Source organism: Callospermophilus lateralis, chromosome 11 (assembly GCF_048772815.1).
Source record: "Callospermophilus lateralis isolate mCalLat2 chromosome 11, mCalLat2.hap1, whole genome shotgun sequence".
Taxonomy (NCBI): Eukaryota; Metazoa; Chordata; class Mammalia; order Rodentia; family Sciuridae; genus Callospermophilus; species Callospermophilus lateralis.
The window spans coordinates 33,587,374-33,615,015 of NC_135315.1; the positions used below are offsets into that span (position 1 = coordinate 33,587,374).

At 35.8% G+C, this 27,642-nt stretch overlaps 1 protein-coding gene and 1 pseudogene across 1 annotated transcript in view; one reads left to right on the top strand and one right to left on the bottom strand.

Annotated features, from left to right (window-relative positions):
• The window catches only part of Vmp1 (vacuole membrane protein 1), a 117,289-nt gene that overhangs the window by 84,111 nt on the left and 5,536 nt on the right, over positions 1-27,642 (top strand). The window contains exons 9-10 of the mRNA XM_076869371.1: positions 2,274-2,390; positions 11,389-11,450. Of these exons, the coding sequence (XP_076725486.1) occupies positions 2,274-2,390; positions 11,389-11,450 (179 nt within the window). The remainder of the gene's footprint in view (positions 1-2,273; positions 2,391-11,388; positions 11,451-27,642) is intronic.
• LOC143409831 (heterogeneous nuclear ribonucleoprotein A3 pseudogene) lies at positions 5,776-6,425 on the bottom strand (annotated as a pseudogene).

Consider the following 27,642-nt stretch of genomic DNA (forward strand, 5'->3'; position numbering starts at 1 on the left):
ATGTGTTAAAGATGTAAACTCTTTATAATAGTACTTAACAAATCAGTATACATAGTCGATGTAAAGAAGAGAGTTAACTTTCATTATTCTTAGGGAAAATGCAAGTCCCTTTGATTTATTAAAGCAGAAGATACTTATTCTTTGTCATTCATCAATACCTGTTGTTACTGCTGAACATCCACTTCTTAGCCACTCTTATTTTTTGGGAGGGTACTGGGGATTGAACTCAGGGCCACTCAACCACTGAGCCACATCCCTGTCCTATTTTGTGTTTTATTTAGAGACAGGGTCTCACTGAGTTGCTTAGCATGTCACTTTTGCTGAGGCTGGCTTTGAACTCACGATCCTCCTGCTTTAGCCTCCCTAGCTTCTGGCCTAGCCACTCTTCTTTATATTTAATTACATGTACGTAATTACATGTTAAAGTAATTACATTACTTTAACATAAATTTAAAAGATCAATACGGTTCTCCAAGAATTTTTTCTAGTTTGTTTTTGTTTTGTTTTTGAGACAGGGTCTCACTAAGTTGCTTAGTGCCTCACTAAGTTGGTAAGGCTGGCCTTGAACTTGCAATCCTCCTGCCTCAACCTCCTGAGCTGCTGGGATTACAGGTGTGCACCACTATGCCTGGCTCTAGGATATTTTTAATACTTACATTTCTACATGTAATTTTTAATACTTACATTTCTACAAGTAAAAAAGAGTTTATTAATTATTTTGTTGACAACATTTAAGCTAAAATAAAACTTCTAGTTGAAGGAAAATTTCAAAGCAACTCCATGGTTCTTTTAATTCTAATTTTCCTTTCAGTTTATTTACCTAACACTTGAATAAAGTTAATTGGCTTATAAATGGTTTAGCCAACAACCACAAGGACTGTAGGAGAAAATAGCTTGTGGTTTCTCTGAATTTTTACATAAAATTGTCTTTTATCATTCTTAAAATGTGGGAATGTTTGGAAAGGTATTTATTGTGAATCACTTTTTTCTCTGGGAATGAATATTCAAATCATCTGAATCTGTGTGCTCTGATATTTCCATACATGATTTTTTTTTCTAAAATATACCTGGGTACGTGGCATTGTAGAGCACACCCGTAATCCCAGGGGCTCGGGAGCCTGAGGCAGGAAGATCACAAGTTCAAAACCAGCCTCAACAAAAGTAAGGTGCTAAGCAACTCAGTGAGACCCTGCCTCTAAATAAAATACAAAATAGGACTGGGGATGTGGCTCAGTGGTTGAGTGCCCCTGAGTTCAATCTCTGGTAACAACCCCCTCCCAAAAAAAAAAAAAAAATGTCACCTGGCTCCACAGCCTTGAGCTTTCTTAAAATAAAATATAAATAATAAATTTTTAAATGTTGAGAATACGAGCACATCTACCTATAAATATATTTGTGAATTTACTAGAATGTTTGTGAATGGTGTAAGTACTTCTAGATAATATTTGTAGTTCAGGCTAAAGCTTTTTGTTTTTTTATTTTTTATTTTTGGGTACCAGGGATTAAACCTAGGGGTGCTTAACCACTGAGTCACATCCCCAGCCCATTTTTTTATTTTTTATTTTGAGACAGAGTTTCACTAAGTTGCTTAGGGTTTCACTGAGTTGCTGAGGCCGGTTTTGAACTTGTAATCCTCCTGCCTGAACCTCCTGAGCTACTGGGATTCAAGCCTACATTACCATTCCTGGTTCAGACTAAAGATTTTTAGAACCCTAGTCACTACTGAAATAATCTTAAGGCTTCACTCATACCTTATCACAGAAAACAGCCAGCAGACCACCAAGAGTCTACTGAATGAGATTGAATTCCCATACATCATGGGCTTCATCTACTCCTCAGGTGATGAAGGAATAGAGTATGGGGTGTTTACCATAAGTAATAAAAACAAAAGGACAGCTTAGTTTGCTGTAAGCATACTAAACAACAAAACAGCCCTGGGGTGAATAAGTGACCCAGGTTAGAGACACATTAGAATACTTGCCTAACCTTCTGAACAATGTGGTATTCTGACCAGGGAACCTAAGAACCCATACCTGTTTTGTATATAAGCAAGATTTACAGCAACAACCACAAAAATGGGAAGTTACACTCCATGTATGTATGGTATGTCAAAATACATTCTACAGTCTACTAAAAAGAACGAATTTTTTAAAAGTAAAAAAAAAAAAAAGACAGCAAAATATCACATACCAGTGGGTGATAAAAATTAAATTGTTCTTTGGATTATATTTGGAAGTCCTTCTTTCTCTCTCTCTCTCTCTCTCTGTTGATAGATCCCAAATCCTCTGTTTGATCTGGCTGGAATAACATGTGGACATTTTCTTGTACCTTTTTGGACCTTCTTCGGTGCAACTCTGATTGGAAAAGCAATAATTAAAATGCATATCCAGGTAATTATACTTGAGATTCACTATCTATTGATGATAACCACATTAGAGGGTACTGAAACAGACTCCTAAGTAACTTAAGTTGCTAATTCTTCTTTTGTTTGGTAGCTTATTTAAATAATAAAGCTTGTAAATGTCATTTGGAGGTAAGTGAATCCCCTTGTCTTCTTTCTTCCTCCTCTTCCTTCTTTCTTTCTATCCTTCTGTTATTTTTGCTCCGTGAAACTATTTTAAGACTTTTGGGCTGGGTATGTGCCTCAAGCGGTAATGCGCTCACCTGGCATGCACAGGGCACTGGGTTCGATCCTCAGCACCACATAAAATAAAATGAAGATGTTGTGTCCACCGAAAACTGAAAAATAAATATTAAAAAAAAATTATCTCTCTCTCTCTCTCTTAAAAAAAAAAAAGACCTTATCAAATAAAAGTAGTGTTCCTATGTAAGAGAATGTACATCATATTCATATGCATGGTCCAAAGATTATGGTTTCTTTAGTAACCACAACCTGAGAGAATATTGCCTTTCACTAATTCTTATTTTCTTTCACTAATTCTTATTTTCTTTCACATACTTACATAGCACTTCCTCTCTTAGCACTAATATCCTTTACTAAAAACCAGCCAGATGTTAGTATGGAAGAGAATGGGGAAGAAAGGGTTGCTGAAAAGGCAAGGCAATGTGGGTTGTGGTTAGAGAAGTGAGATCTGCTAGTCCTCAAAGCCAATCTTAGCAAAATCTTTAGATTGTACGCTCGCGTGCGCACACACACACCAAGAACTTAAATAAGGGAGAAATGGATATGTGTTTCTAAAACTATGACATGAATTGTTTCTTTCTTTTTTTTTTTTATCATTTCCTTCTAAAAACAAGGAAAGAATTTGTTTTTAATCAATATGATTTGTAACAAAGAGAAATATTTACCAAAATAAAAGCAAAAATAGTGAAGTAATAATGCCTCTGTCTGCAAATTATTTCATAATAATTAAAAATAATTAAAAATATATCTATCTGGGCTGGTGTTGTAGCTCAGTGGTAGCATGCTCGCCTAGCAAGCACGAGGCCCTGGGTTCAATCCTTAGCACCACATACAAACAAATAAAGGTATTGTGTTCAACTACAACTAAAAAAAAAAAAAATATATATATATATATATATATATATATATCCATCCATTTGGCGGTATAGCTTAGTGGTAGAGAGTGTGTTTATCATGTGTTAGGACCTGTGTCAGCCCCCAACATCAAAAAAAAAATACACACACACACACACACACACACACACACACACACACACATATATATATATATCCCCAGTGATTTTTCCTGATACCTCTCTGCCTTTCATTCTTAGAAGAGAAGAATAGAACAGGAAAATTTCAGCAGCTTCTAATCTTGGGTTTTAACATTGGGAAGAGTTTTTTGAATCTGTCTTCTAGTCTTGCCATAATAACCACTCAAAATCTCAAAGACTTTTAGGGATCATTTCTATAGTTTGTGACTCAAAAAGTTGTTTAGTGGACCAACCTTTTTATGATAGAGGCAGGTATTAGGGATTGAACCCTGAATCACTTTATTACTGAACTACATCTCCCCCCTTTCTTTTTTCTTTTCCTTCCTTCCTTCCTTCCTTTCTTTCTTTCTTTTTTTTTTTTTTTTTTTGACAGGGTCTCCCTACATGGCTAATTGTCTAAGTTGCTGAGGAGGCTGTTCTTGAAATGGTAATCTTGCTGCCTGAGCCTGCCAAGTCACTGGGATTACCAGTGTACACCACTACATAAGATTTTTAACATCATAGGGCTACTCACTTAAAATTTAAAATACCATAATAAGCTGGATGTACATGCCTATAATCCCAGTGACTCTGGGGGCTAAAGCAGGAGGATCACAAATGCAAGCCAGTCTCAGCAATTTAGCAACACCCCAAGCAATTCAAAATAAAAAATAAAAATGGCTAGAGATGTGGCTCAGATGTAGTTCAGTGTCCCAGGTTCAATCCCTGGCACCCCAAAATATGTATACTTAAATACCATAGTCGAATTTTTTAACTAATAAAATATTATGTTAAATAATAAATTATTTTGATTAATTTGCAATGTATCTGCAATTACCTTTTGGAATCTTTAATACTAATTAACATTGGATTGTAACAGTTTATCTAGTAATCCATAAAATTTTATGTATTCGCTTTTACTCTCTTGAATTTGATAATTTTCTGTGAATTTTTGCAAAATTTATCATACAATAAGTACCCTATCTGTAGTGATTGATATACAACTTATCAGACCTTTTATTTCATAAAGATTCAAATCTAGCATGTTTTTAAACATTGTAAGTAGATTTTTCAAGTTACAGTAATTCATGTTTTTTATGAAGTACTTTACACTTTTAAGTGTTTAATGTAGTCCTAGAATAGAGGGATTACTGCGCCCATTTTGTAATTGTCACAGTTACGATTGTAATTAAATATTAGTTGCAGGGACTAGGGTTGTGGCTCACCTTACACGTGTGGAACCCCAGGTTCGATCCTCAGCACCACATAAAAATAAATAAGTGAAATAAAGGTACTATGTCCAACTGCATCTAAGAAATAAATATTTTTTAAAAAATTAGTTGCTTACATACCTTATATACAATCAGAGACATGATAAATTGTGGTAAAATTAAGAATTGTAATGCAAAAAATAAAAAATAAATTTTAAAAAAATTTAAAAATTAAATAAAAAGAAATACATCTTCTAATCAAATAAGCCAGCCCTATAATGTTGCTATGGATAAAGAGGGCAAGGTCAAAAAGAAATTCCTTGACTAACATTTGAATGGTCCTTTACAGTTCACTAAGAGTTTTAACCCATATTATCTCATTTGATCTTGACCAGGAGGTGAAGTAAGTACATTGAGTCGGGTCTCAGGTTACATGTAAGTAGCTTGCCTAGAATTGGAAGCCAGGGTTCCCTCTGTATGCTGCAGTGCCTTCCAACATGATATATCCAATGTGCTCCCAGAACAGCCCCTCAAATCCTCCTTCACTGTACTTATCATACAGAGTTGTAAATATATATAGTTTGTTCTCCTTTCCCATCATTTTCCTGTTTCTGATAGCTTGTGGAATCCTTAAGTGTGAGAACCAGGTCTTTCAAGCCCATGTCCCTACCTTATGGACACGCACACAGTAATTACTTTACAAATATGTTTAACTGATGGGTGCATATGGACACCAACACAGAGCTCACCCAGGGCAGAGGCAGAGGGAAGAGTTGGATGAACATTGAGGCATTTCTGAAGTATCTGCATCATTCATTGGATTGTAAGTTCTTTGAGGCCAGTGTCCATGTCTGATTTCAATTTGTACTTCTCCTGATATGACACATAATAGGTAGTCAACATGCTTTTAAGAATTCACTTGTACAGACCCAGCAGACTGCAGCTCTTGTTTAGAAAGGGCCTTTTTCACTTCACAGTTATGCCCATTAATAGTGTGGTATTTCTGAACAACAATTTTGTCAACTGTATCATGATCATCAAAAGTTACAAAAGCAAATCCTCTCTTTTTCCCACTCTGTCTTCCATAACTTCTATGGTTTCAATCTTGCCATACTTTTCAAAGTAATCTCTCAAATTATATTCTTCTGTATCTTCTTTAATACCACCAACAAAAATTTTCTTCACTGTTAGATGGGCACCAGGCTTTACAGAATCCTCTCTAGAAACAGCTCTCTTTGGTTCCACTACACGCCCATCAACCTTGTGTGGCCGAGCACACATTGCTGCATCCACCTCTTCAACACAAGAGTAAGTCACAAAACCAAAGCCCCTGGAACGTTTTGTTTGGGGGTCTGTCATTACCACACAATCTGTGAGTGTGCCCCATTTCTCAAAATGTTCTCTTAAACTATCATCTGTAGTTTCAAAGCTCAGACCACCAATAAACAGCTTCCTCAATTGCTCTGGTTCCTTTGGATCGTGGCCCTCCTCCCCCTGGCGGCGGCGGCGACGGCCGGAGTCGGGCTGGGGGCGACCGGGCTGCGGTTTTACCTCCATTTTTATACATTGATTTTATTTATTCTTATATGGTACTGAGGATCTAACCCAGTGCCAAATGCATGCTAGGCAAGTGCTCTGCCACTGAGCCTCAACCCCACCCCTTTAATATTTTTTTAGTTGTAGATGAAAACACAGTATCTTTATTTATTTTTATGTGGTGCTGAGGATCAAACCCAGTGCCTGACACATGCAAGGCAAGTGCTCTACTGCTAAGCCACAACCCCAGCCCCTCTTCTCCTTTTGTTAAATTAGACATTCAAACAAGATAAAGCTGTAGCTCAGTCATAGAGTGCTTGCCTGGCTTGTGAGAAGCCCTGGATTTGATCCCCAGCACTACAAAATAAATAAATAATTTAATTAATTAATTAAAGTCCAAACAGACACAAATGTACATATTGTTATTTACCAAGAAAATTATCAGGCTTTGGTATACTTTAAGTAAGTTGCTACATTTGGCTTATTAAAAATTATGGGATGTTTTTTCCAGCTATCTCTTGTCTATGACAATAAACATTATAAAACAGAGCTAGAGACCAAATCTCACCATCTGTCATAATTGTGTTCTGGGCTTCTTTTGTTGTTTGTTTCTTAGTTTGTGGTACTGGGGATTGAACCCAGGGGCACTTTACCACTGAGCTACCCCTTCACCCTTGGTTTTTTTTTTTTTTTTTTTTTTTTTTTTGGTTTTCCTTCAAGACTCTTAAAACACCCTGTTGCAGAGGCCTGGCCTAACTTTGAAATCCCCCTGCCTCAATCTCTCAAATTGCTGGAATGATAGGCATGCACCACTGCACCACGCTTGTTCTGGGTTTCTTAACTGCAACTTAAAATATCGTTTTTCAGACATTATGATTGCTGTATGTATATAGGTGACTCTATAACCAGTGTGATTCTGCAATCTGTACAATCAAAAAAATGAGAAATTCTACCCCAATGATTCAAATGTATGAATTGCCAAGATCATTGTAATGTCATGTGTAGCTAATAAAAAAATATCGTTTTTCAAAAAAAAAATAATAATAATAATTCACTTGTACAATCACCTGTTTATGTAGGAACCATGGAGGAGATGGAGCAGGAGAGTGGTTATCTGCCCAGGTTCGATCCTCAGCACCACATACAAACAAAGATGTTGTGTCCGCCGAAAACTAAAAAATAAATATTAAAAATTTTTAAAATAAAATAAATAAATAAATAACAGCTAGAATTTGAACTGAAGTCTTTTGGCTTTAAGTTCAGTATTCTTCCCAGTGTTCTTTCTTTTTCATTGCCTTCTTAACTATAAAATATTTATGTAACTAAAGAAAATCATTTAAAGCCTGCTGTTTATCAGGACCTGTGTGGAGTAATTTGCATTGGTTATCTCACTGTCAGGACAATCCTAAGAGGTAGTTATTAGGTACATTGCACAAAGAAGGAAAGCATATTAGAGAAGATAAAATACTTGTTTAAGGCCCTGCAATTCAACCAAAGCTCTGTAAAGTCAAAGCTATTTCCCTGTGCCTGATATGTGGAATGGAAAAAAAAAAAGTCTAAAATCTATTTATCTTTCCGAAAGGAAACAATCTGAGTTCCTTCACTAAACCAAGATGTGGGATATGTTTGCTATGTTCCATTGTATCATAGTGACATACTTTATAAAGGCATGTTACTTGATGTACATCCAGATGTAGCTTAAGGGGTAACAAGCATTTTTCATTCCTTGGGTAAACAATATTAGTGAGTAATAATATAAATATTTTAGCTGTTACTGAAATAGGGGAAACATCCCCACACAAATTTTTCTGTACTCTAATAGTAATTCTATCTCCTCATGGTTTTCTTTCAGATTATCCTTCTTGATAAATGTTGTTGTTTTCATTGATGTCTTACTATCTGTTAATCTTCCCTGAAATTTTTCAAATCAGTCCACCTGTAATGTTAGATCAGGATTTTCCCTTCCACCAGATAGGTTCAACTCTTCTGCCTATAGAAGGATCCTTAGATATGTTGACTTTCTCCTAACATTAACATACTTTGTCTATATTACTTTGTGTACCACGTAACTTACTTAACATGAGTGTTGTCTATTGTCTCTTTACCATCCCATCCACCAGCACACAAATGTATGTGGAATTATAAGCTTCAGGTCAGAAATTTTTGTCTTTTGGTTCACTGAGTTATTTTAATGCCTTAAAATGGTATCTGGCATATAGTAGGCACTTGTTAATTTTTAATAACTGAATCTAAGGTACTTCTTTCTATTTATCTTTCTGAAAGGAAAAAATCCTTAAAGAATCTTTCTTTAACAATTTCTTCTTTGTTCATTTTGGTACCATTAGTTCCTTCTACTCTCTCGTCTTCCTGCTGTGCCCTTTCCCTTGTTTCGTCTGTGTACATGGTTGATAGGGCTGTTTGGTGATCTGCACCTTTTGCTTATTTGGTAGAACTCCACTCAGACCTCCAGTCTGGAAGACTCTAAAACATGTTCTTAAATGTCTGACACATTTTATGTCTTACCCAGCAGAGTGAATTTTAAAGCTGTTACGTATAAAAAGAAAATCTTGTTTTGTTTTTCAAGCAATGAAATTGTGAAATTATCTGGGTTGGCTTGTTTTGCCTGTTAGGAAATGATGGTAGGGAAAGCTGATGGTGGTGAAATCACTGAAAGTCAAAACCATTAGTTCTATTAATTAGTAAAATATTTATAGTGCCAAATAACTGGATTTTTATATGAACCTCCATTTTTAATGCTTTTCTTGCTAAGCTATCTATCCATAATAATTGTCCTGTTAGCTTCATAATAATCATACACCATTTGTATAACATTGCCTTATTCTACCTGAATATGCTTTAGTCTAAACCTACCTACTTCCTCGGATTTATAATGGGTGGATATAAGGACTGTTGTTATTCTTATTTTATCCCTAGTAAGTATTTCACATTAACATTTGTTCAATTGAGCTGAGAATATAGTAAATATCTAACACATTTTATGTGTCAATGTAACCCCTTGGTTACATTGGCTAAAGTAATTTTTTATACACAGTAACAGAACACTAAAGAGTTTGTTATCGGGAATTTGGAGAGAATCCAGAATTATGCATATTTAGTTGAAGAAATATTATCCATCCCTGAAAGCCAAAGTTAAATCTAACACCTTCCTGAATCCCTAATTAATTACACCACTATGACCTTTCCTTTCTTTGAGCTATAATACATTGTTGTTCTTTTACCACTGCCTGCATTTATAGCTGTATGTTTGTTGTGTATGTGTGTGTGTGTGTGTGTATTGTTTTTTGTTTGTGTGTTTTGTTACTGAGGATTGAAATTGAACCCAGGGGGTAGCTCAACCACTAAGCCACATCCCCAGTCCCCTCCCCCCCCCTTTTTTTTTTTGGTACCAGGGGTTGAACTCAGGGACACTCAACCACTGAGTCACATCCCCAGCCCTATTTTGTATTTTATTTAGAGACAGGGTCTCACTGAGTTGCTTAGTGCCTCACTTTTGTTGAGGCTGCCTTTGAACTCACGATCCTCCTGCCTTAGCCCTCCAAGCCACTGTGATTACAGGTGTGCACCACCATGCCCAGCTCCCCAGCCACCCCCCCCCCTTTTTTGTGTGTGATGCTGGGGATTGAACCCAGAGCCTTATGCGAGCAAGGCAAACACTCTACCCTCTGCCCTTTATATATATATATATATATATATTTTTTTTTTTTTTTTTTTTTTTTTGTAAGTGGACACAAGACCTTTATTTTATTTATTTATACGTGGTGCTGAGACATGTTCTTAAATGTCTAACACATTTTATGTGGGTCTCACACATGCCAGGTGAGCACTCCACTGTTGAGCCACGACCCCAGCACCCCTGCAATCCCTTTTTTTATATTTTATTTAGAGACAGTGTCTCACTAGATCGTTTAGGGCCTTGCTAAATTGCTGCAGCTGGCCTTGAACTTGCGATCTTGCTGCCTCAGCCTCCCCAGCTGCTGGGATTACAGGCATGCACCACCATACCGGACAATGTGTATTGTATTTCTATACTTACCATCTTTCTACTGTTTGTAGAAAGATTAGGAAACTTTAGGGTTTTGAAAAAGTCTCCTTCTAAACTTTGTGTTCCCTGAAAACCCTTAACAGTGCCTTATTTTATCCCTAGTAAGTATTTCATATTAACATTTGTTCAGTTGAGCTGAGAATATCTGTTAGTTGTTACCCTGAAGGCATCTTTTCTTGTATTAGTATCAGTGTCTTTAATTTATCATTTAAAAAAAAATTTTTTTTAATTATAGATGCACACGATATCTTATTTATTTTCATGTGGTGCTGAGAATCAAACCCAGTGCCTCACTCTTATGAGACAAGCGCTGTACCACTGAACCACAGCCGCAGATTCCAGTGTCTTTAATTTAATGGAAAGAAAGTACTTCATCAACACCAAACTGAAAATGTCCTAGATCTTTTAACCCTAAACCTGAAAGGCCATGGCTAATTCAGGATCTAGAAATGGAATGTTCATAGTGCTTATACAAAAACCATCTATGAAAGGTGGATAGATAATCTTTTCAAGATCCTCTGGATCAGTTTTAGTCCAGACTCCTGTTGGAGTAATCAGTTTTGATTTCAGTAGTAGGGCTACATGAGAACCTGTGACTTCTGTTGTATACAGGGTTCTGAGATACATAAAACAAGCAAATGCCCAGTATTCCCTCCCAGTCTTGGGTTTCATGACTCATATTTTCCCTCACACTGTCATGTATCCTAGTAAGACTAAAGCCGTGCTTAAGGAAAAGCATCTTTAAAATACAAAGTGGGTAGCATTTGAATTAAATGGTGTCTTTTCTTTTGTTTCTAAAGAAATTTTTAAATTGCATTTAGATGCAGGTCCTCACCTTTTTAACACTGTTATCAGAATTGTGAATTTATATTGGTTATCTTAATGACTAAGTATTTATTTAAACTACTGTTTTCTTTACAGAAAATCTTCGTTATAATAACATTCAGCAAGCACATAGTGGAGCAGATGGTGGCTTTCATTGGGTGAGTAATTCTTCTAAGGACTAATATTAATTTCAGTTTTTGAAGTAAATGAATTGGAATAGAATTTTTGAGATGGCTCTTTATTTTGAAGCTTTTGCATTTGAATGTGCAACCCCTCCAAGTAAATAAGAAATTCTCTTTACATAAGACATGTGTATCATTACAGTTTAATAGTGCTTTTGAACACACTATGACTTTAAGCCAAAATTAAATGCCAGATACACAGCTGCATTTAATTTAAATATAAATCTTACATAAAATTTTAATATTTCATTAAATAAGGCACAGTAGGATGATATATTACTGAAATATATCAGGTTATGAGTATATTGTTTCTCTCAAAAAATTGGGCTATAAATCAAATGCTTTTATCTTTTGTTTAGTTTTAAGAAGTGAATATGACCACTTTTAACATGTCACAATATTATAGCGTTCTCTCTGATAAAACAGTAAAGAAATAACCTGTTTTGTTTGGTTAATCAAATTAACCTTTGTCTGGAGTATGAATGCTATCATGTATTAAATTGAGATACAACCAAAATTTGTTGGGTTTTTGGTTGTATCTTTCATATAATTTCTTTTTTTTTAATTCACTGCTTACAGGGTAGATGTTCTTTTCATTTAAAAATATAGTTGCCCCATGGCAGAAGAGTGTCCTGTTGAAGTACAGTTTGATCAGTTTGATGAGGTTTTTTTTGTTGTTTTTGTTTTTGTTTTTGTTTTTTAAAGAGAGAGAGAGAGAATTTTTTAATATTTATTTATTTTAGTTCTCGACGGACACAACATCTTTGTTTGTATGTGGTGCTGAGGATCGAACCCGGGCTGCACACATGCCAGGCGAGCGCGCTACCGCTTGAGCCACATCCCCAGCCCCGAGTTTTAATATAAATCTTCATCTTTTAAAAACTACTTATATAACAAAACATTATGGAAATTTTAGTTATTTAAATTTATATTGGATTTTGTTTTATTTTACATTTCTGGGAATTGAACCCAAGGGCATACAACCACTGAGCTATATCCCAAGCCTCCCCCTTTTTTTTTGAGACACAGTCTTGCTAAGTTGTTGAGTCTGGACTTCAGTTTGCAGTCCTCCTGCCTCAGCCTCCTGAGTAAGTGGAATCACATGCTTGTGTTACTATACCCAGCTGGTTTTAGTATATTCACTCTTATATATGATGTTATTTTTTATTTTTATGACATATTTTATATATAAGATATATTTAACAATATTTTATAGCTCATCTTTAGTAATTAAGGAAAAATATGTTCTTGTGAGTATACTCAATTGAGCCAGACACTGATTCTAAATTTCTGATTATATGTGGATTATAACTTATACATTAAAATTTAATTACTCCAATTTTTTTGCTGCCCGAACCCTTACAGATAAAATGTTTTATATGTTGTCATACATCATATTTGAAGAAAAAGAAGGAATATTATTGCCCCTTATTTTTTAAATACTAGGAGAACATTTCATCCACTCTTAGAGATTACTGCTCCACTTTGGAGAATTCTAAAAGAACACTACCCATACATTGTAGAGTGACCATGCACAAGGCACCCACTTTCTTTGATTTTCCTTTTTCCAGACAGAACATTTATAGAAGGAAGTTTTTTAGCTACTTCTGTATCCTCAGCACTATCACCTTCTGTTTCTCCAGGCTTTAGGGTTTTTAAGAAGTTATGTTACTGAACTTCCTATCTGATTTACACATCCAGTTTTACTCTTTTCCAATTTGTTCACTGTACTATAATCACTAACTTTAAAATTTTAGTTTAAAAGCTTCTGCTACCACTATCTTCATCCCTCAGCTCTGCTTCTTGATACCCTTCACTTGTTTTCCCTTAATTCTTAAGATGGTGCTAAAACTCCTTGACAAGATTTATAAACCCTATTATCATCTCTCTCCTCTGCTGAAACCATTTTGGCAATACTTGAGTCTCCATCACTGATCATTCTTTGCCCCCTTGCTTTTTTTATTTGCCTAGTTCAAGATTTTACAGCTTTGGCACTGTTTACATTTTAGGCCAGATATTTAGTAGCGTCTTTGTCCTAGATGTCCACAGTATATCTAGTATATCTACTGGTACCGTCCAATCCTAACAATCAGAAATGATTCAGCCAAGCACAGTGACACACCACTTATAATCCCAAGAATTTAGGAGGTTGAAGCAGGATGACCACAAGTTCAAGGCCAGCCTCAGCAATTTAGACTGAGGTCTCAAAATAAAAAAATAGAAGGGACTGGGGACATAGCTCAGTAGTAAAGCACACCTAAGTATACTCCCTGTGTGTGTGTATGTATGTATGTGTGTGTGTGTGTGTGTGTGTGTGTGTATATATATATATATATATATATTTTTTTTTTAAAGATGATTCTGGGAGTTAAGTAGTAGATTAGTAGTACAATACATCCTAGCATGAGGCCTTGAGTTCAGTGTCCAGCACCTAAAATTTAAAAAGAAAAAACAACAACAACAAAGCAATTCCAGACATTACCAAGTATTATGTGGCCACTAAACCTGTCTACCCTCATTAAAAATTACTGACCTAGATATTGTCCTTTAGTTTCAACTATTGCCTTATCAGAAAACCTTCCCTGACTTGATCAAATACTCCTTTACCAGGGATCTCTCTGTACCACAGCATGTACTATTAGTTACAATTTTACATTTATGTTTGTGGGTGTATTAACACTGTCTTTACTCCTAACTTATAATAGTTTCTTAATGCCAGAGACCTTGTCTATTTTTGTTCTCTATTATGTTCATGGCACCTGTCATCTTGATTTACACATAGCAGGTGCTCAGAAATTATCTGCTGAATAAATGAACACATGCTGTCCAAATAAAGATCTAGCCAATAAAAATTAATAAGTCCTTTGTATAATCTGGATTCCTTTGTTTACCCAGCTTTAGGAATTTCTAAGAAATTATATTATTAGTCCACAGTAAATAGAAATTAAAGTGCCTTTAATTTTAGGGCAATAGTTAAGTTAGAACATGTTATATTTTTTGAAACACAAGTTCCTTTTTAAAAATTTTTCCTAATATTGTCCCTCAGAAAATTCCAGTGATTCTTTTCTCTGAAAGATGACTTTCCATAAAGTTGTTCTAATATATTCTAGACCTACTGGATTCAGATTTTTACTGAATTAGAGGATTGGTGTCATGTTGTTGGGTTTTTTTTTTGGACTAGGGATTGAACCTAGAGCTACTTTACCTCTAAGCTACATCCCCAGCCCTTTTTGATTTTTACTTAAAAGAGGATTTTGCTAAGTTGCTTAGGTTCTCATCGAATTACTGAGGCTGGGCTCATACTGGCTCAGCCTCCCGAGTTGCTGGGATTGCAGGGGTGCACCCATTTTGATGTCTAGTCTTTAATCATTTTCAGAAGGCGTGTTATAATGTCCTAATAACCTCATCTTTTTCCTAGTATTGTCTGCTGGGTTTATCTCAGCTTTTTTTCTAGATAATATATTAAACAGTATAAATAATCAAAAATGGCCAGGCATGTGGTAATCCCAGCAACTTGGGAAGCTGAGCCAGGAGGATTGCAAATTTGAGGCAGTACTCAACAACTTAGTGAGACCCTTGGAATTTAGCAAGACTCTGTCTCAAAATTTTAAAAATGATGGGAGTGTATCTTACCAGTAACACAGCCCTGGGTTCAATCTCCAGTACCATAAAAAAAAAATTAATTAACAAGGTTGGGGTTGTAGCTCAGTGATAAAACACCCTGGGTTCAATCCCTGGTACTACAAAATAATAATAATCAGACTTGGCAAGTGATAGTAATACTTTATGATCAAATGCCAAAAGGTATTTTTTTTATATTGTAATAATATTATCTGTTAATCATAATCTGAAATTGAACATGACATTATTTGTTTTCCTACATTTAGAAATAGGAAATGCTTTTAAATACAAGGATTTAAATGAAAATAAAAAATTAAGGCTATGGGGCTGGGGTTGTGACTCGGTAGTAGAATGCTTGTCCAGCATGTGCAAGGCCCTGGGTTCAATCTTCAGCACCAAATATAAATTAAGGTATTATGTGCAACTACAACTAAAAAATAAACAAATATTTTAAAAGAAACAAGGCTATGGGTGTAGCTCTGTGGCAGTATTTGCCTATCATGTGTGAGTTTCTGGGCCAGATCCCTATTACCACTAAATCAATCAATCAATCATTTAATTCAGCTGTCTCTCCCTATGGAGATGGCCCATATTCTTCCTCAAGTGTGTCTCTGCTTTCCTAAATAAACCTTTGTCTGTTTATCTAAGTGGCAAATAATAAGTAAAATAATAAATACATAAGTATAGACATAAATAAATGTACTCATCAAACCTAAAATGAATGTTAACTTTTAAAGAGAATTCTTTTCTCTCTCTCTCTCTCTCTCTCTCTCTCTCTCTCTCTCTCTCTCTCTCTCTCTCTTTCTCTTTTTTTTTTTTTTTTTTGTTTTGTTTTGTTTTGTTTTTGAGACATTGTTTTCAGTGTGATGCTTAGACTGGTAAGACTGGCCCTGAAATCCTGGTCCTCCTACCTCAATCTCCTGAGTACCTCATACCCAGGCATGGACCACCATGCCCAGCACCAAGAATGATTTTTTAATAGACCTAAATCTGTTATTTTATATCACAATAAATATATCAGCAACTCATTTCAGAAAAGAGAATATTTGGATTGAATCAATGGATCCATTGTTGGGCTAGGGACATAACTCAGTGGTAGAATACTTGCCTCGAATGTGTGAAGCCCTGGGTTCGATGCCCAGCACCACAGGAAAAAAAAAAGAGAGAGAGAGAGTGAAAAGATCCATTGTTGACCTGAGCTGAAAGTGCTGCCTCTAACTTACTGTAGAAACTTCTTTGTTTGTTCTCCCCTTTACACTGTTAAAACTCCAAATAGCATAGCATAATCATCAAACTAAACTAGTAAAATTTGGAATGTGGTCTTTTGAAGAATATTTAAAAATATGTGACCACAATTAAGGGAGTGATAAATGGTGGAGAAAAAAAATCAAAAGATAAGCAAGAAAAAGGTTAGTATCAGTTCAAATTTAAAATAAAAGTAAGATATTAAGGCAAGGAAGAATAAAAAATGAGGGGGCTGGGGATGTGGCTCAAGTGGTAGCGCGCTCACCTAGCATGCGTGCGGCCTGGGTTCGATCCTCAGCACCACATACAAATAAAGATGTTGTGTCAGCCAAAAACTAAAAAAAAAATAAATAAAATAAAATTCTCCCTTTCTCTCCTCCCTCTTTAAAAAAAAAAGAAGAAGAAGAAGAAGAATAAAAAATGAGTCCCAAGAGTAAGGACAGCTAGAGAGTGGTATAATGAAAAGAGCATAGACTTTGGACCAAAAAAAAAAGAATCTAGATTTGAATTTGAACTCTGCCATAGGCCAGTTATTTAACTTCTTTTTTTTTTTTTTTTTTTTTTTTTTAAAGAGAGAGTGTGAGAGGGAGAGAGAATTTTTTTTAATATTTATTTTTTAGTTATCGGTAGGCACAACATCTTTGTTTGTATGTGGTGCTGAGAATCGAACCCGGGCCGCACGCATGCCAGGCGAGCGCGCTACCACTTGAGCCACATCCCCAGCCCCTTAACTTCTTTCTGTATATGCTTCTAGTTGCTGTTCTTTCAAGCATGTTTCTTTGAGTACCATTTCTTCTCCAATTCCGAAGGCCACTGACAACATTTCCAGCTCCAGTCACAATTTTAAATGTCTGGAACCAAATATTTTACAGTTTAGTTGAAACACACTCATATCAAGTGAGTTAACATTCCACAGCATGATTTTTAAAATGCCTTTTGTCACAAATTTGATATTGCCTGTGTTCACAAAGTCTCATTTTCCAAAGTTTCTATTTATTGTCACCTAGAAGATTGAGGGAAAGCCTATCTCTCCTTGTTAGTTTACTTTTTAATCACTAAAATGTCCTTAATCTGGACAGTCTTTCAGCAGAGATTATGTAAATAATTCTTGAACATAGTGGGCCCTTTGTAATTATTATCTTATTTGTTTACTTCTAATTAAAGATTGGCTCAGAGAGGTTTGTTTTGTTTTGTTGTTGTTATTCCTAGGGCTTGAACTCTGGATTTCTTTGCCACTTTATCCCCAGTCCTTATTATTTTTTATTTTGACACAGGATCTTGCCAAGTTGCTGAGGCTGGCCTCAAACTTGCAATCCTCCTGCTTTAGCCTCCCAATTTGTGCACCATCACACCCAAGATCCTATGAGCGTTACTTACTGCAGTATGAATGAGGGCATAGGAAAGAACCTAGGAGAATGATGAAAGCAACAACTCAGAAGAGGAAAAGATGAATAAAACGAGACATTGAAGGCTGGGGTTATGGCTCAGCGGTAGAGTACTTGTCTGGCATGTGCAAGGCCCTGGGTTCAATTCTTAGCACCACATAAAAATAAATAAATAAAGTTCTTGTGTTCAACTACAACTAAAAAATAAATATTTGTTAAAAAAAGAGAGAGAGAGAGAGAGAGAGAGAGAGAGATTGAAATAAGACATAGGATATACCCTATTTCTTACTTTTGTCTAGGGCCAAATTTGGGCAAACTAATCCCTCAGGTGTGCCTGCAGCCTGCTAGGCCAGCCTGTTCTCCTCCACCCCATTCCACCCCTGACCCCAAGTAACATGGAAGGGTACTGTTGATAGTTATATCTCTGGTAATTAGGTATAGATTCAAGTGCTATGTTGACAAATATCCCTAAGGGCTTCTGTTCTCAATGTGTGTATGGAGTGGCCTACCTAAATATGATACCCTAAGCATGCCTTTAGTTTATGGTATTTTTAGCATAATATATCATTCATTGCTTTACAATCCTAATATTCCAGAGTTTGAATATAGGCCTTCTCCCAATTAGAAATAATTAAGAGATATATTTTTTTGGATAGTTCTAAAAAGTAGTTGCTAGTATAGATTTAAGGGAAGGTGTCCTTATTATTTTTATATATCAAAGGATTGATCTAATTATACATGTAAATCTGAAGAATGTAATAAATCAGTTATATATTCTGAAAGAGGTTTTAGATATTAGCCTTCTGGTTTATGGTATGTTTAGAAGGTAGATAGAGAAAATGCTCTGTAAAATCTAATTTTTAATCTAACTTAAATCTAATTTTTAATTTTAGACTTCCTCCATTGGGAGACGTGCAGATAGTTCTTAAAGAATATAACCAAATCTAACTTTAAAAATTATAATTAAAATGACATGTTCCAGTTTTCTCACCACATACAGGATGAGAATTCCCAGAAAATAACATTAAGCATGTGACTCGCAACAAAACATATGCAGAACATTGGCTCATTGTCAGGTTGCCAGGATCTTATTGGAAGACAAAGTCCCCAGTTTTACCACACAAGAAAAGTTTCCATAACTCAATCATTGAACTGAAGGGATGGGGGATGGGGTTGGCTAGAACAGGAACTTTTACCAAGATACAGAATGTTCCATGCTCTTCTTTGCTGTCTCCTATTTCTGAGTTAACTTGATGTTTGACCTCAGAGTAGTGCTTGCCCGTGGTAAGAGAGATCATTTCAACCAGTGAGTAATTAAGTGCTTTAATCTGAATGTTGTTTCATTTTCCTTACTACTATGAAGAGCAGTCAGAATGAGCTTTGTGAGCCTGGACTTTTTCTCCTACAAAAAGAAAATATATCCTTTCATTTTAAAATATAAAATGCTTCATGTACCTGATTCTCTGACATGGATCATTATGAAATAATCAGAAAAGTTATGGAAGTGTGAAACCCAAACATTTGTATTATCTAATAAAAGGATACTAAGGGCTTTAAAATCCCAACTGCTGGGACTTAAATTATGTACTCTAATTTTAACAGTTTGTACGTGGTGCTGAGAATCGAACCCGGGCCACACGCATGCCAGGCGAGCGCGCTACCACTTGAGCCACATCCCCAGCCCAGTGCTCTGGGTTTCAATGCATTTTCTTTCTTTCTCCTAGCACCTTCGAGATTGATGTTCCTTCAAAGCAAAGAACTGGAACTTTAGCTCAAACTCCAACCTCCAACGGGGACAGATAGCCCAGTTTAGGAAAATTTCTTGTCTTTCACATCCATGATAGTTTATGTGTCCTTCTCCTTTGATACTTAGTCCTTCTATGTTTTTGTCATAGATATTTAAAGTTAGCATAATTTGACAGTTAGATGAGAGAGAAGTAGACATTGAATTAGGAAGTTACTGTTGACCATAATTAGAGCATTTCAGAATGATCAAAACTAAAACACATTTATATTGGATTACAAAACTGTGGAGTAAAGGAAGAGGTAGGCCAAGGTTATTCTTGTCACATTTTGATTGTTCTATAAATATTTGTTGACTAAATGCATTTATTCATTTGTTAACAGGGGAGAAACCACTGTGTGTTTTAGGCCGAGGGAAAGACTAGCAAAAAGCTAGAGATAGAAAATACAAATGGAAAAAAAAAAAGTAAGGAAAGAAGGATATGGAAAGCAAATTAATGTTTAGTAAGTCCCCCTGTACCAGATGCCTTATTAATTTTTTTAATTGAATATGCATAACAAAACCTGTGAGGTATGACTTCTGGGTAGTAGAGGGAACCAAGGCACAGAGAAGTTAATTTTATATAAATGGTAAGAGGCGAATGAAGAGAGAATGAAAAACCATGTGGGTTGATTATCCTCTTTAATCAGTTCATCCTTGAAAACTGAAAGTGAAAATTCTACGATGTAGAATGGAGAAGGAAGACATAGAGGCAGTGCTACAGAAGGCAGTGGGCTACCTGTCCCCGTTGGAGGTTGGAGTTTGAGCTAAAGTTCCAGTCTCAGACAGCAGCTATTTGAATTTGATAACATATTCTTTCTACACCCTTTTTGACATTTATCAGCCTAGGCACTGCTGTGGCTGATCACTGCTTCTGTTACAGTTAGTGCTCTGGGTTTCTTCTTTTTTTTTTTTTTTTTTAAGAGAGAGTGAGCGAGGAGGGGAGAGAGAGAGAGAAGAGAAGAGAAGAGAAGTTTTTTTTTTAATATTTATTTTTTTTAGTTATCGGTGGACACAACATCTTTGTTTGTACGTGGTGCTGAGAATCGAATGCGGGCCGCAGGCATGCCAGGCGAGCGTGCTACCACTTGAGCCACATCCCCAGCCCAGTGCTCTGGGTTTCAATGCATTTTCTTTCTTTCTCCTAGCACCTTCGAGATTGATGTTCCTTCAAAGCAAAGAACACAAACTTTTTCCCCCTAGTTTTCTACTTGCAGGTAGTGATTTTCTGCCTTTCCAATATTTCCAATAATTAATCTTAGGTTGAATTCCAGACATTACTGTTACTTTTCAGGGTACACTTATCATCATCCCATTTTCAGTGATCTCAAGGCCAGTAAACACTCATTACTGTCTCATCTTAAACTTAAAATTGTGAAAACTCTGATGTTTTGGTTATTGTTATTGTTTGGATGATTTGTTTTGTTTTGTTTGAGACAGGGCTTGCTAAATTGTGTAGGCTGGCCTCAAATGTGTGATCCACCTGTCTCAGCCTCCTTAGTTGCTGGAAGTGAAATCAGTCGACTTTGAACAGGGTTTTGCTTTTGTCAGTCCATCAGTTTTACTTGGGTCTTACAGAATGCTCCTTTAGCTCTGGCCTCATTCATTAACACCAGTGCCTGCTTGACTCCTGCTGCACAGGTCTGCATTCTAAAACAAGGTTCTGTTTTCTGGAGCTGCTATTTAATGATAGCTTATTTCAAAGAGTAGTTGCTAATTATAAAGAGGTCTTAAATTCATTCTGATTATAGAAAACAATTTGAAATGTTCAAAAACAAGGGAGATTGCAGATTCTTTTGTGATCAAAATTTGTTGTGAGGCAGTAATAATCATACACCTGATGTTTCTGGATAAAGCAGTGGTCTTCCTTCTACCTAGCCATGAGGAAACAGATGGTATCATGTTTATAATACCACTCTGCACACAGTGGACTAAATTGAGTACAAAAGAGGTTTTAATCATTTAAAGGGGCACAGATGCAAAAATGAAATTCAAGATGTTTTAATCTCAAATCCTGAGGTTGAATCACAAAGAATTTTAGAAGGTGCCAGAGACTACCAACATATATAAGAAGCTCCTAGATTTTCCACTGTAGTACATAATATAGTATATAATTTTGATCCTGAATATATTTTATGTTGGGGTGCTCCAAGGATATAAAGGAACTTGATTTGAATAGGCTATCAGCTTCAAAGATTCATATTCTGTATTAAATTAAATGGTAATGACACTTTCATTCCAGTCACACAGAATTATTAGATCTTATTTTTAATAGGTTAACGTATAGGTTGATTTTCAGTTAGCACCAGTTCATGTTCTTATTCCTGGATTGATTAGGTAACAGTTGTCTTCCCCTCCTGTCCCCGTTAAGTTCTAAGGGAAAGATGGGTAGTCTATAAATATTAATGAGAGTTGGTATGAGGTGACCTTTGGCTTTTTCAGAGAATTGCACCATAAACTACCCCCACCCTTCCTGAACTGTCCAATTTAGGAGGAAGACATTTTCATGTAGAGGATAATCTATCATTGTTGAGTCAGGCCAGGAGTCTGAGGTCCGTTCTGAGTCATTATGAGCAGAGCTCTAGGATTGGTTGGTCCCCAGAGAAACTGGTGGTTAAATACTGTGAGAATCTTTATCAGACAGGAAATGACAACTCATTAAAATACTAACCGTTAAGCCTGTTTAGATCACTGCCTGGAGTGTGGGGAGGAAAATTTAACTCTACAATGTTTGACTAAAATACACATTTCTAAAAAAAAAAAAGAGAATTATATACCAGACTGTTACCAACAAACAGAATTGCTACTTCATCTTGTTGCTGAACTTTTGCCACACTGTGATCACCTCTTTTGCACAGAAGGCATATCAGCATGTGATGAGAGTAGGATGGGGAAGGGTTTTTATTTCATCCCTGAAAATACATCCCACTGTAACCTAAATGTAAAATTCTCTTCAGGACAATAGTCTTTTGGTTTCAGTTGGAAGAGAAACATTTTCTGTTTAGGGTTTTATTTCTATGTTCCTCGGCCAGATCTCAAATGACAGAATTCACTGGAGCCAGAGGATAAATTTGATTTATTGATTTACATACAGGGGCCCTCATTCAATCGAGGAAATTCTTAAAGCCCTGATATTTATTCAGAACATAATTAAAAGTTTTAGCTGTGGACACAAAATTCTAGTCTCTTGAGGTTTGACTCTCCAGACTGTAAAGGCTCATTAGAAGAATGAGAAAAAAGTAGACCATTTTTGTAGAAATAGCTGTTTCCCCTCTGTTATATTACTTAATAGTCTGCTAGCTAAGCCTTAAGATGATTTTTACCTTTTGGGAACAGGGTATAATGTTTACACCTGTTGTAGTTTAGCTTCATGATCTAAACCAATGGTCACTACTGTCAGATGATAATAAAATAATAGATGTTCTTTTTATTTTCATTTATGTTATTTTCTTTTTTTGTATATTTTTGTAATGCATATAACTTTATTGTGGTAATAATACATTAAAACATTATATGACTATACGTACATTGAGGATGTCTTATGGGCACTCCCTCAGTCCAAGTGTTGGAAGATCACGTGTCATGGGGAGTACAAAGATACTTCAGGGCAAGAATTCTTTCCACAGTACAAAAGGGGCTTACTGTGAGTCCTTCTCTTTCTTTGTTCACTTTTAGCATATTGCAGTTTATTGTGTTTTCTATACTCTATCAATCAGATTTATAGGTTATCATTCCTAGTTTTAACTAACCTTCACAAAACAGACATAGGCTTGAAAATGTGCATACTAAGACATAATAGAGGGGCTAGGGATGTGGCTCAAGCGGTAGCGCACTCGCCTGTCATGCATGCGGCCCGGGTTCGATCCTCAGCACCACATACAAACAAAGATGTTGTGTCTGCCAAAAACTAAAAAATAAATATTAAAAAATTCTCTCTCTCTCTCTCTCTCCTCTCGCTCTCTCTCTCTAAAAAAAAAAGACATAATAGAAGGGGCTGGGGATGTGGCCCAAGTGGTAGTGCGCTCGCCTGCCATGCGCAGGGCGCTGGGTTCAATCCTTAGCACCACGTAAAAATAAAGATGTTGTGTCTGCCGAGAACTAAAAAAAAAAAATATATATATATATATTGAAAATTTAAAAAATACATAATAGAATGAAGATAATACTAATAATGCATTCAAAAGAAACAGCAAAGAAGTTGAAACATTGACATTCATTCATTCCTTATATTAGCTCTTTAGTAATCACATTCAAAAGATAAAAAAGAAAGGCCAGGCACAGTGACCCCTGTAATCCCAGAGGCTTGGGAGACTGAGGCAGGAGCATCACAAGTTCAAAGCTAGCCTCAGCAATTTATGGAAACCCTGTCTCTAAAAAAAAAAAAAAAAAAGCTGGGGATTTAGCTCAGTGATTAAGCACCTGTGGGTTTAATCCTCAGTACCAAAAAAATAAAATAAAATTAAGTACATCACCTAGTTTCATGAAGATAAATTAACACAGAACACATCTGACTAGAAAAATCCCAACAGAATCATGACCAGTTTAAGGAAAATTTCAGCTATTTTCTAATAACAAAACCTAGTTTGATGATACTCTCCTGATGGAAAGGAGATTAAAAGTAAATCAAATGTTGTTTTTTTATATGTGGTGAACTAACATGTTTAAGACACAATTTGAAAGGAGTCCCTTACAAAACAGGAATAATGATGATCAATAAACTCTATGCATGCTTAGAATGAGTGTGTGTGTTCCATATTAACCAATAAATAAAAACTGATAGATTATGAAAAACAGTTATCCTTCCACCCAGTGTCTGTACACCCTCTGCCAATTGTGTTACTTCCTTGAGAAGATGTTTTGGCATTTGTGAGTACAGAGAATAATGCAGACTTCCCTAAGGAAGAAATTATAGATTTCTTATAATTTATATCAGTGATTTCCAGAAGCAGAGTAATGTATATATTTAAAATTGTAGAAAAATAAGAGATTTTGTTTGCAAATTATTTAGTGCTGACAGAATTTTGCCCAAATGTTATTTTGAATGGATTTTTTTTTTTTTAGAGAGAGAGAATTTTTAATATTTATTTTTTAGTTTTCAGCGGACACATCTTTGTTTGTATGTGGTGCTGAGGGTCGAACCCGGGCCGCATGCACGCCAGGTGAGCGGGCTACCACTTGAGCCACATTCCCAGCCCCGAATGGATTTTTTTAAACAATAATTAAATTTGCAAAGTAGTTTGTCTTGAGTCTGTTCTAACAGACACTTAAATATGTGAGCATGGTAAACAGTTGTGCCCATGAAACTGATTTTTGAACTCTAAATGGATTTGGAATTTTGTAATTTGTCTGCCTGTCTTTCCCCCCCCCCCCACCACCACCACCTTTTTACCATTTCTAGGGTTTTTTTTTTTTTTTTTTTTTTTTTTTTAAATTATTCTTTAATCAGTAACCAGATTGTAAGAACTGTCACTAGAATAATTTGTTGGAAATTTGGTTTTTGATATTATATTTGCTTTTGGTTTCTGCCAAGAATAAAAATACCAAGATGCCACCTGCTACCCACAAATATTTTTTTACCCACCAAGTTGGAGATCTACAAGGAAAATCAGAGATCAATTTTTTTTCCTTTTTTGTTTTTCTTTATCACATTCTCACCTAGAGTAAGTAGATATTTAAGAGGCTCTTTATGTATGTTTTAGTTCAGTTGCTGACTGCAAAATAGCTCTTCCTGTGTTTGTTCTCCAACTGCACATTTCCTATATCACAAAGCCTCCATTCTTCGAACTTAATCAAAACCAAATGGCAATGGCAAATAGGACTTTACTCACTCACTGAGACATGAGAGTTCTTAGACAAATGCACAGAATTGCTATGAATTTAATGGCTTTTAGAGCATGACATTTAGGTTGTTTCCTAAACCAAATGTAAAAAGCCAGTGAACTGTGATATAGGTGTGTTCCTTCCCCACCCTGCCCCTATATATGTACTTTTAAAGTTAATCTTCAGTGCCAGAATGGACTCTTGTTTCTGGACTGCTGCTTGAAAACAACTTGAGGGACGAGGTTACAAACTGTTATTTTTCACATTATATGCATATTAAGATTGACAGCTGTAATTCTAATTTTTGTCTGCTCCATTATTGAAATAGTTTTAATGATTATTAAGAAAATTTCAGTATAAAAATGTTTTGTGTAAACTGAGCCCTTAGTAACTTACACCGTTGTTTTTAGAGATGGAGAAATTAAATTAGAACTAAAGTTTTGATGAATACATAATAAAAGACTGAGAGATTGACAAATAATTGGATTTATAGCACTTAAGACCTAAATTTCCAGATGTGTTAACTTTTAGATTAATTCAGATCATTTATTTGTTCATGATAGTCTTAGTTTTAATATGTTGCTACTAAAACTGTGGGGTTTTGCAGTGGTAGCACATGCCTATAATTCCTATAATCCTCGGGAGGCTGAGGCAGGAGGAGTGTGAATTCAAAACCAGCCTTAGCAATTTAGCAAAGCCCTAAGCAACTCAGGGAGACCCTGTCTCTAAATAAAATTTAAAAAGGGCTAGGGTGTGGCTCAATGCTTAAGCACTCCTGGGTTCAAAACCCAGTACCACACAGAAACAGAAAAAACTGGGTTGTTTGTTTCTGTTTTTTGTTAAACCCAGAGGGAATTAACCACTGATCCCATAGCCCCAGTCCTTTTCATTTTTTAATTTTGAGATTGGGCCTCACTCCTCCTGCCTTAGCTGTAATTACAGATATGCCCCACCACACCCAGCTGTTTTTTGTTTTTGAGATAGGGCCTCTCTATGTTGCCCAAACTGGTCTCAAACTTGTGATACTCCATCTCAGCTGGGATTACAGTTGTATGCCACCACTCTCAACTAAAACTTATTTATTTTCAGTTGTTTTCCTAGTCTCTTGTAGAAATCTGTGTATGTCCCCTACACTAACAAAACATCCAAAGCATATAAAACATAGCATTTTGGTAAATGTATCTCAGCATCAGCCCCAGAATAATTATTTGAAACTTGCACATCATGTGATTGAACAGTGGCCTATAAAAGAACAGCTCAAGTGTATTTCTTACACTTACAATGGACTTAAAATGGCAAATCATTTATCTCTTCAAATTACTTTCTTTTTTTTTTAAGAGAGAGAGAGAGAGAGAATTTTTTTTTAATATTTATTTTTTGGTTTTCGACGGACACAACATCTTTGTTTGTATGTGGTGCTGAGGATTGAACCCGGGCCACATGCATGACAGGGGAGCCCGATAGCGCTTGAGCCACATCCCCAGCCCTCTTCAAATTATTTTCAAGGGAATCTGGAATGATTGTTACCAGTCCCTTCCTCACTAGGCTCAACAACAACAAATTAGAATCTTTCTAATGTTGAGATCTTAACTTTTACTTTCTCTAAATTACTTAACTGTAGCTATCCTTTTGTTTGTTTGTTTTTTGAGAATTTTTAGTTGTAGAAGGACACAATACCTTATTTTATTTATTTATTCACTTATTTTTATGTGGTGCTGAGGATTGAACCCAGTGCCTCACATGTGCTAGGCAAGTGCTCTGCCACTGAACTACAACCCCAGCCCTCATTGGTAGTTGAAAATGATGACATAGAGTATTAATGTTAAGATGAATGAATTGACTTGTGAAAAAAATAGTTCATATACATCTGCTGGTTTTGAAACCAATCTTTTTATGCCTGTATTTTGCTGGAGTTTAACTACTTTTATTTACTTATTATTTTTATTGTTATTAATGGGCCTTAATTTTTTATTTATCTGTGCTGAGAATTGAACCCAGTGCCTTACACATGCTAGGCAAGCACTCTGCCACTGAGCCAGAACCCCAGCCCCATCTGGTTCATTTCTAGTATAAATGGTTGAGCTATTTGCATCCCTGGTATATATTACATAAGGAAATGTTGAACTACTAAGGTAAATCTTTCCTGTAAAAAAGATTTATCCTATCCTTGCCTTTCGTAGTTAGAAACATTGATGATATACAACACAGCTCTTCTGGCCTACCACCTTGAGATCATAATGCCATTTAGAGGTCACTTAGAGACCAAGATGGAGATGGAGACTTGTCCATCTTTGATATTTATCATAGCTCTTCT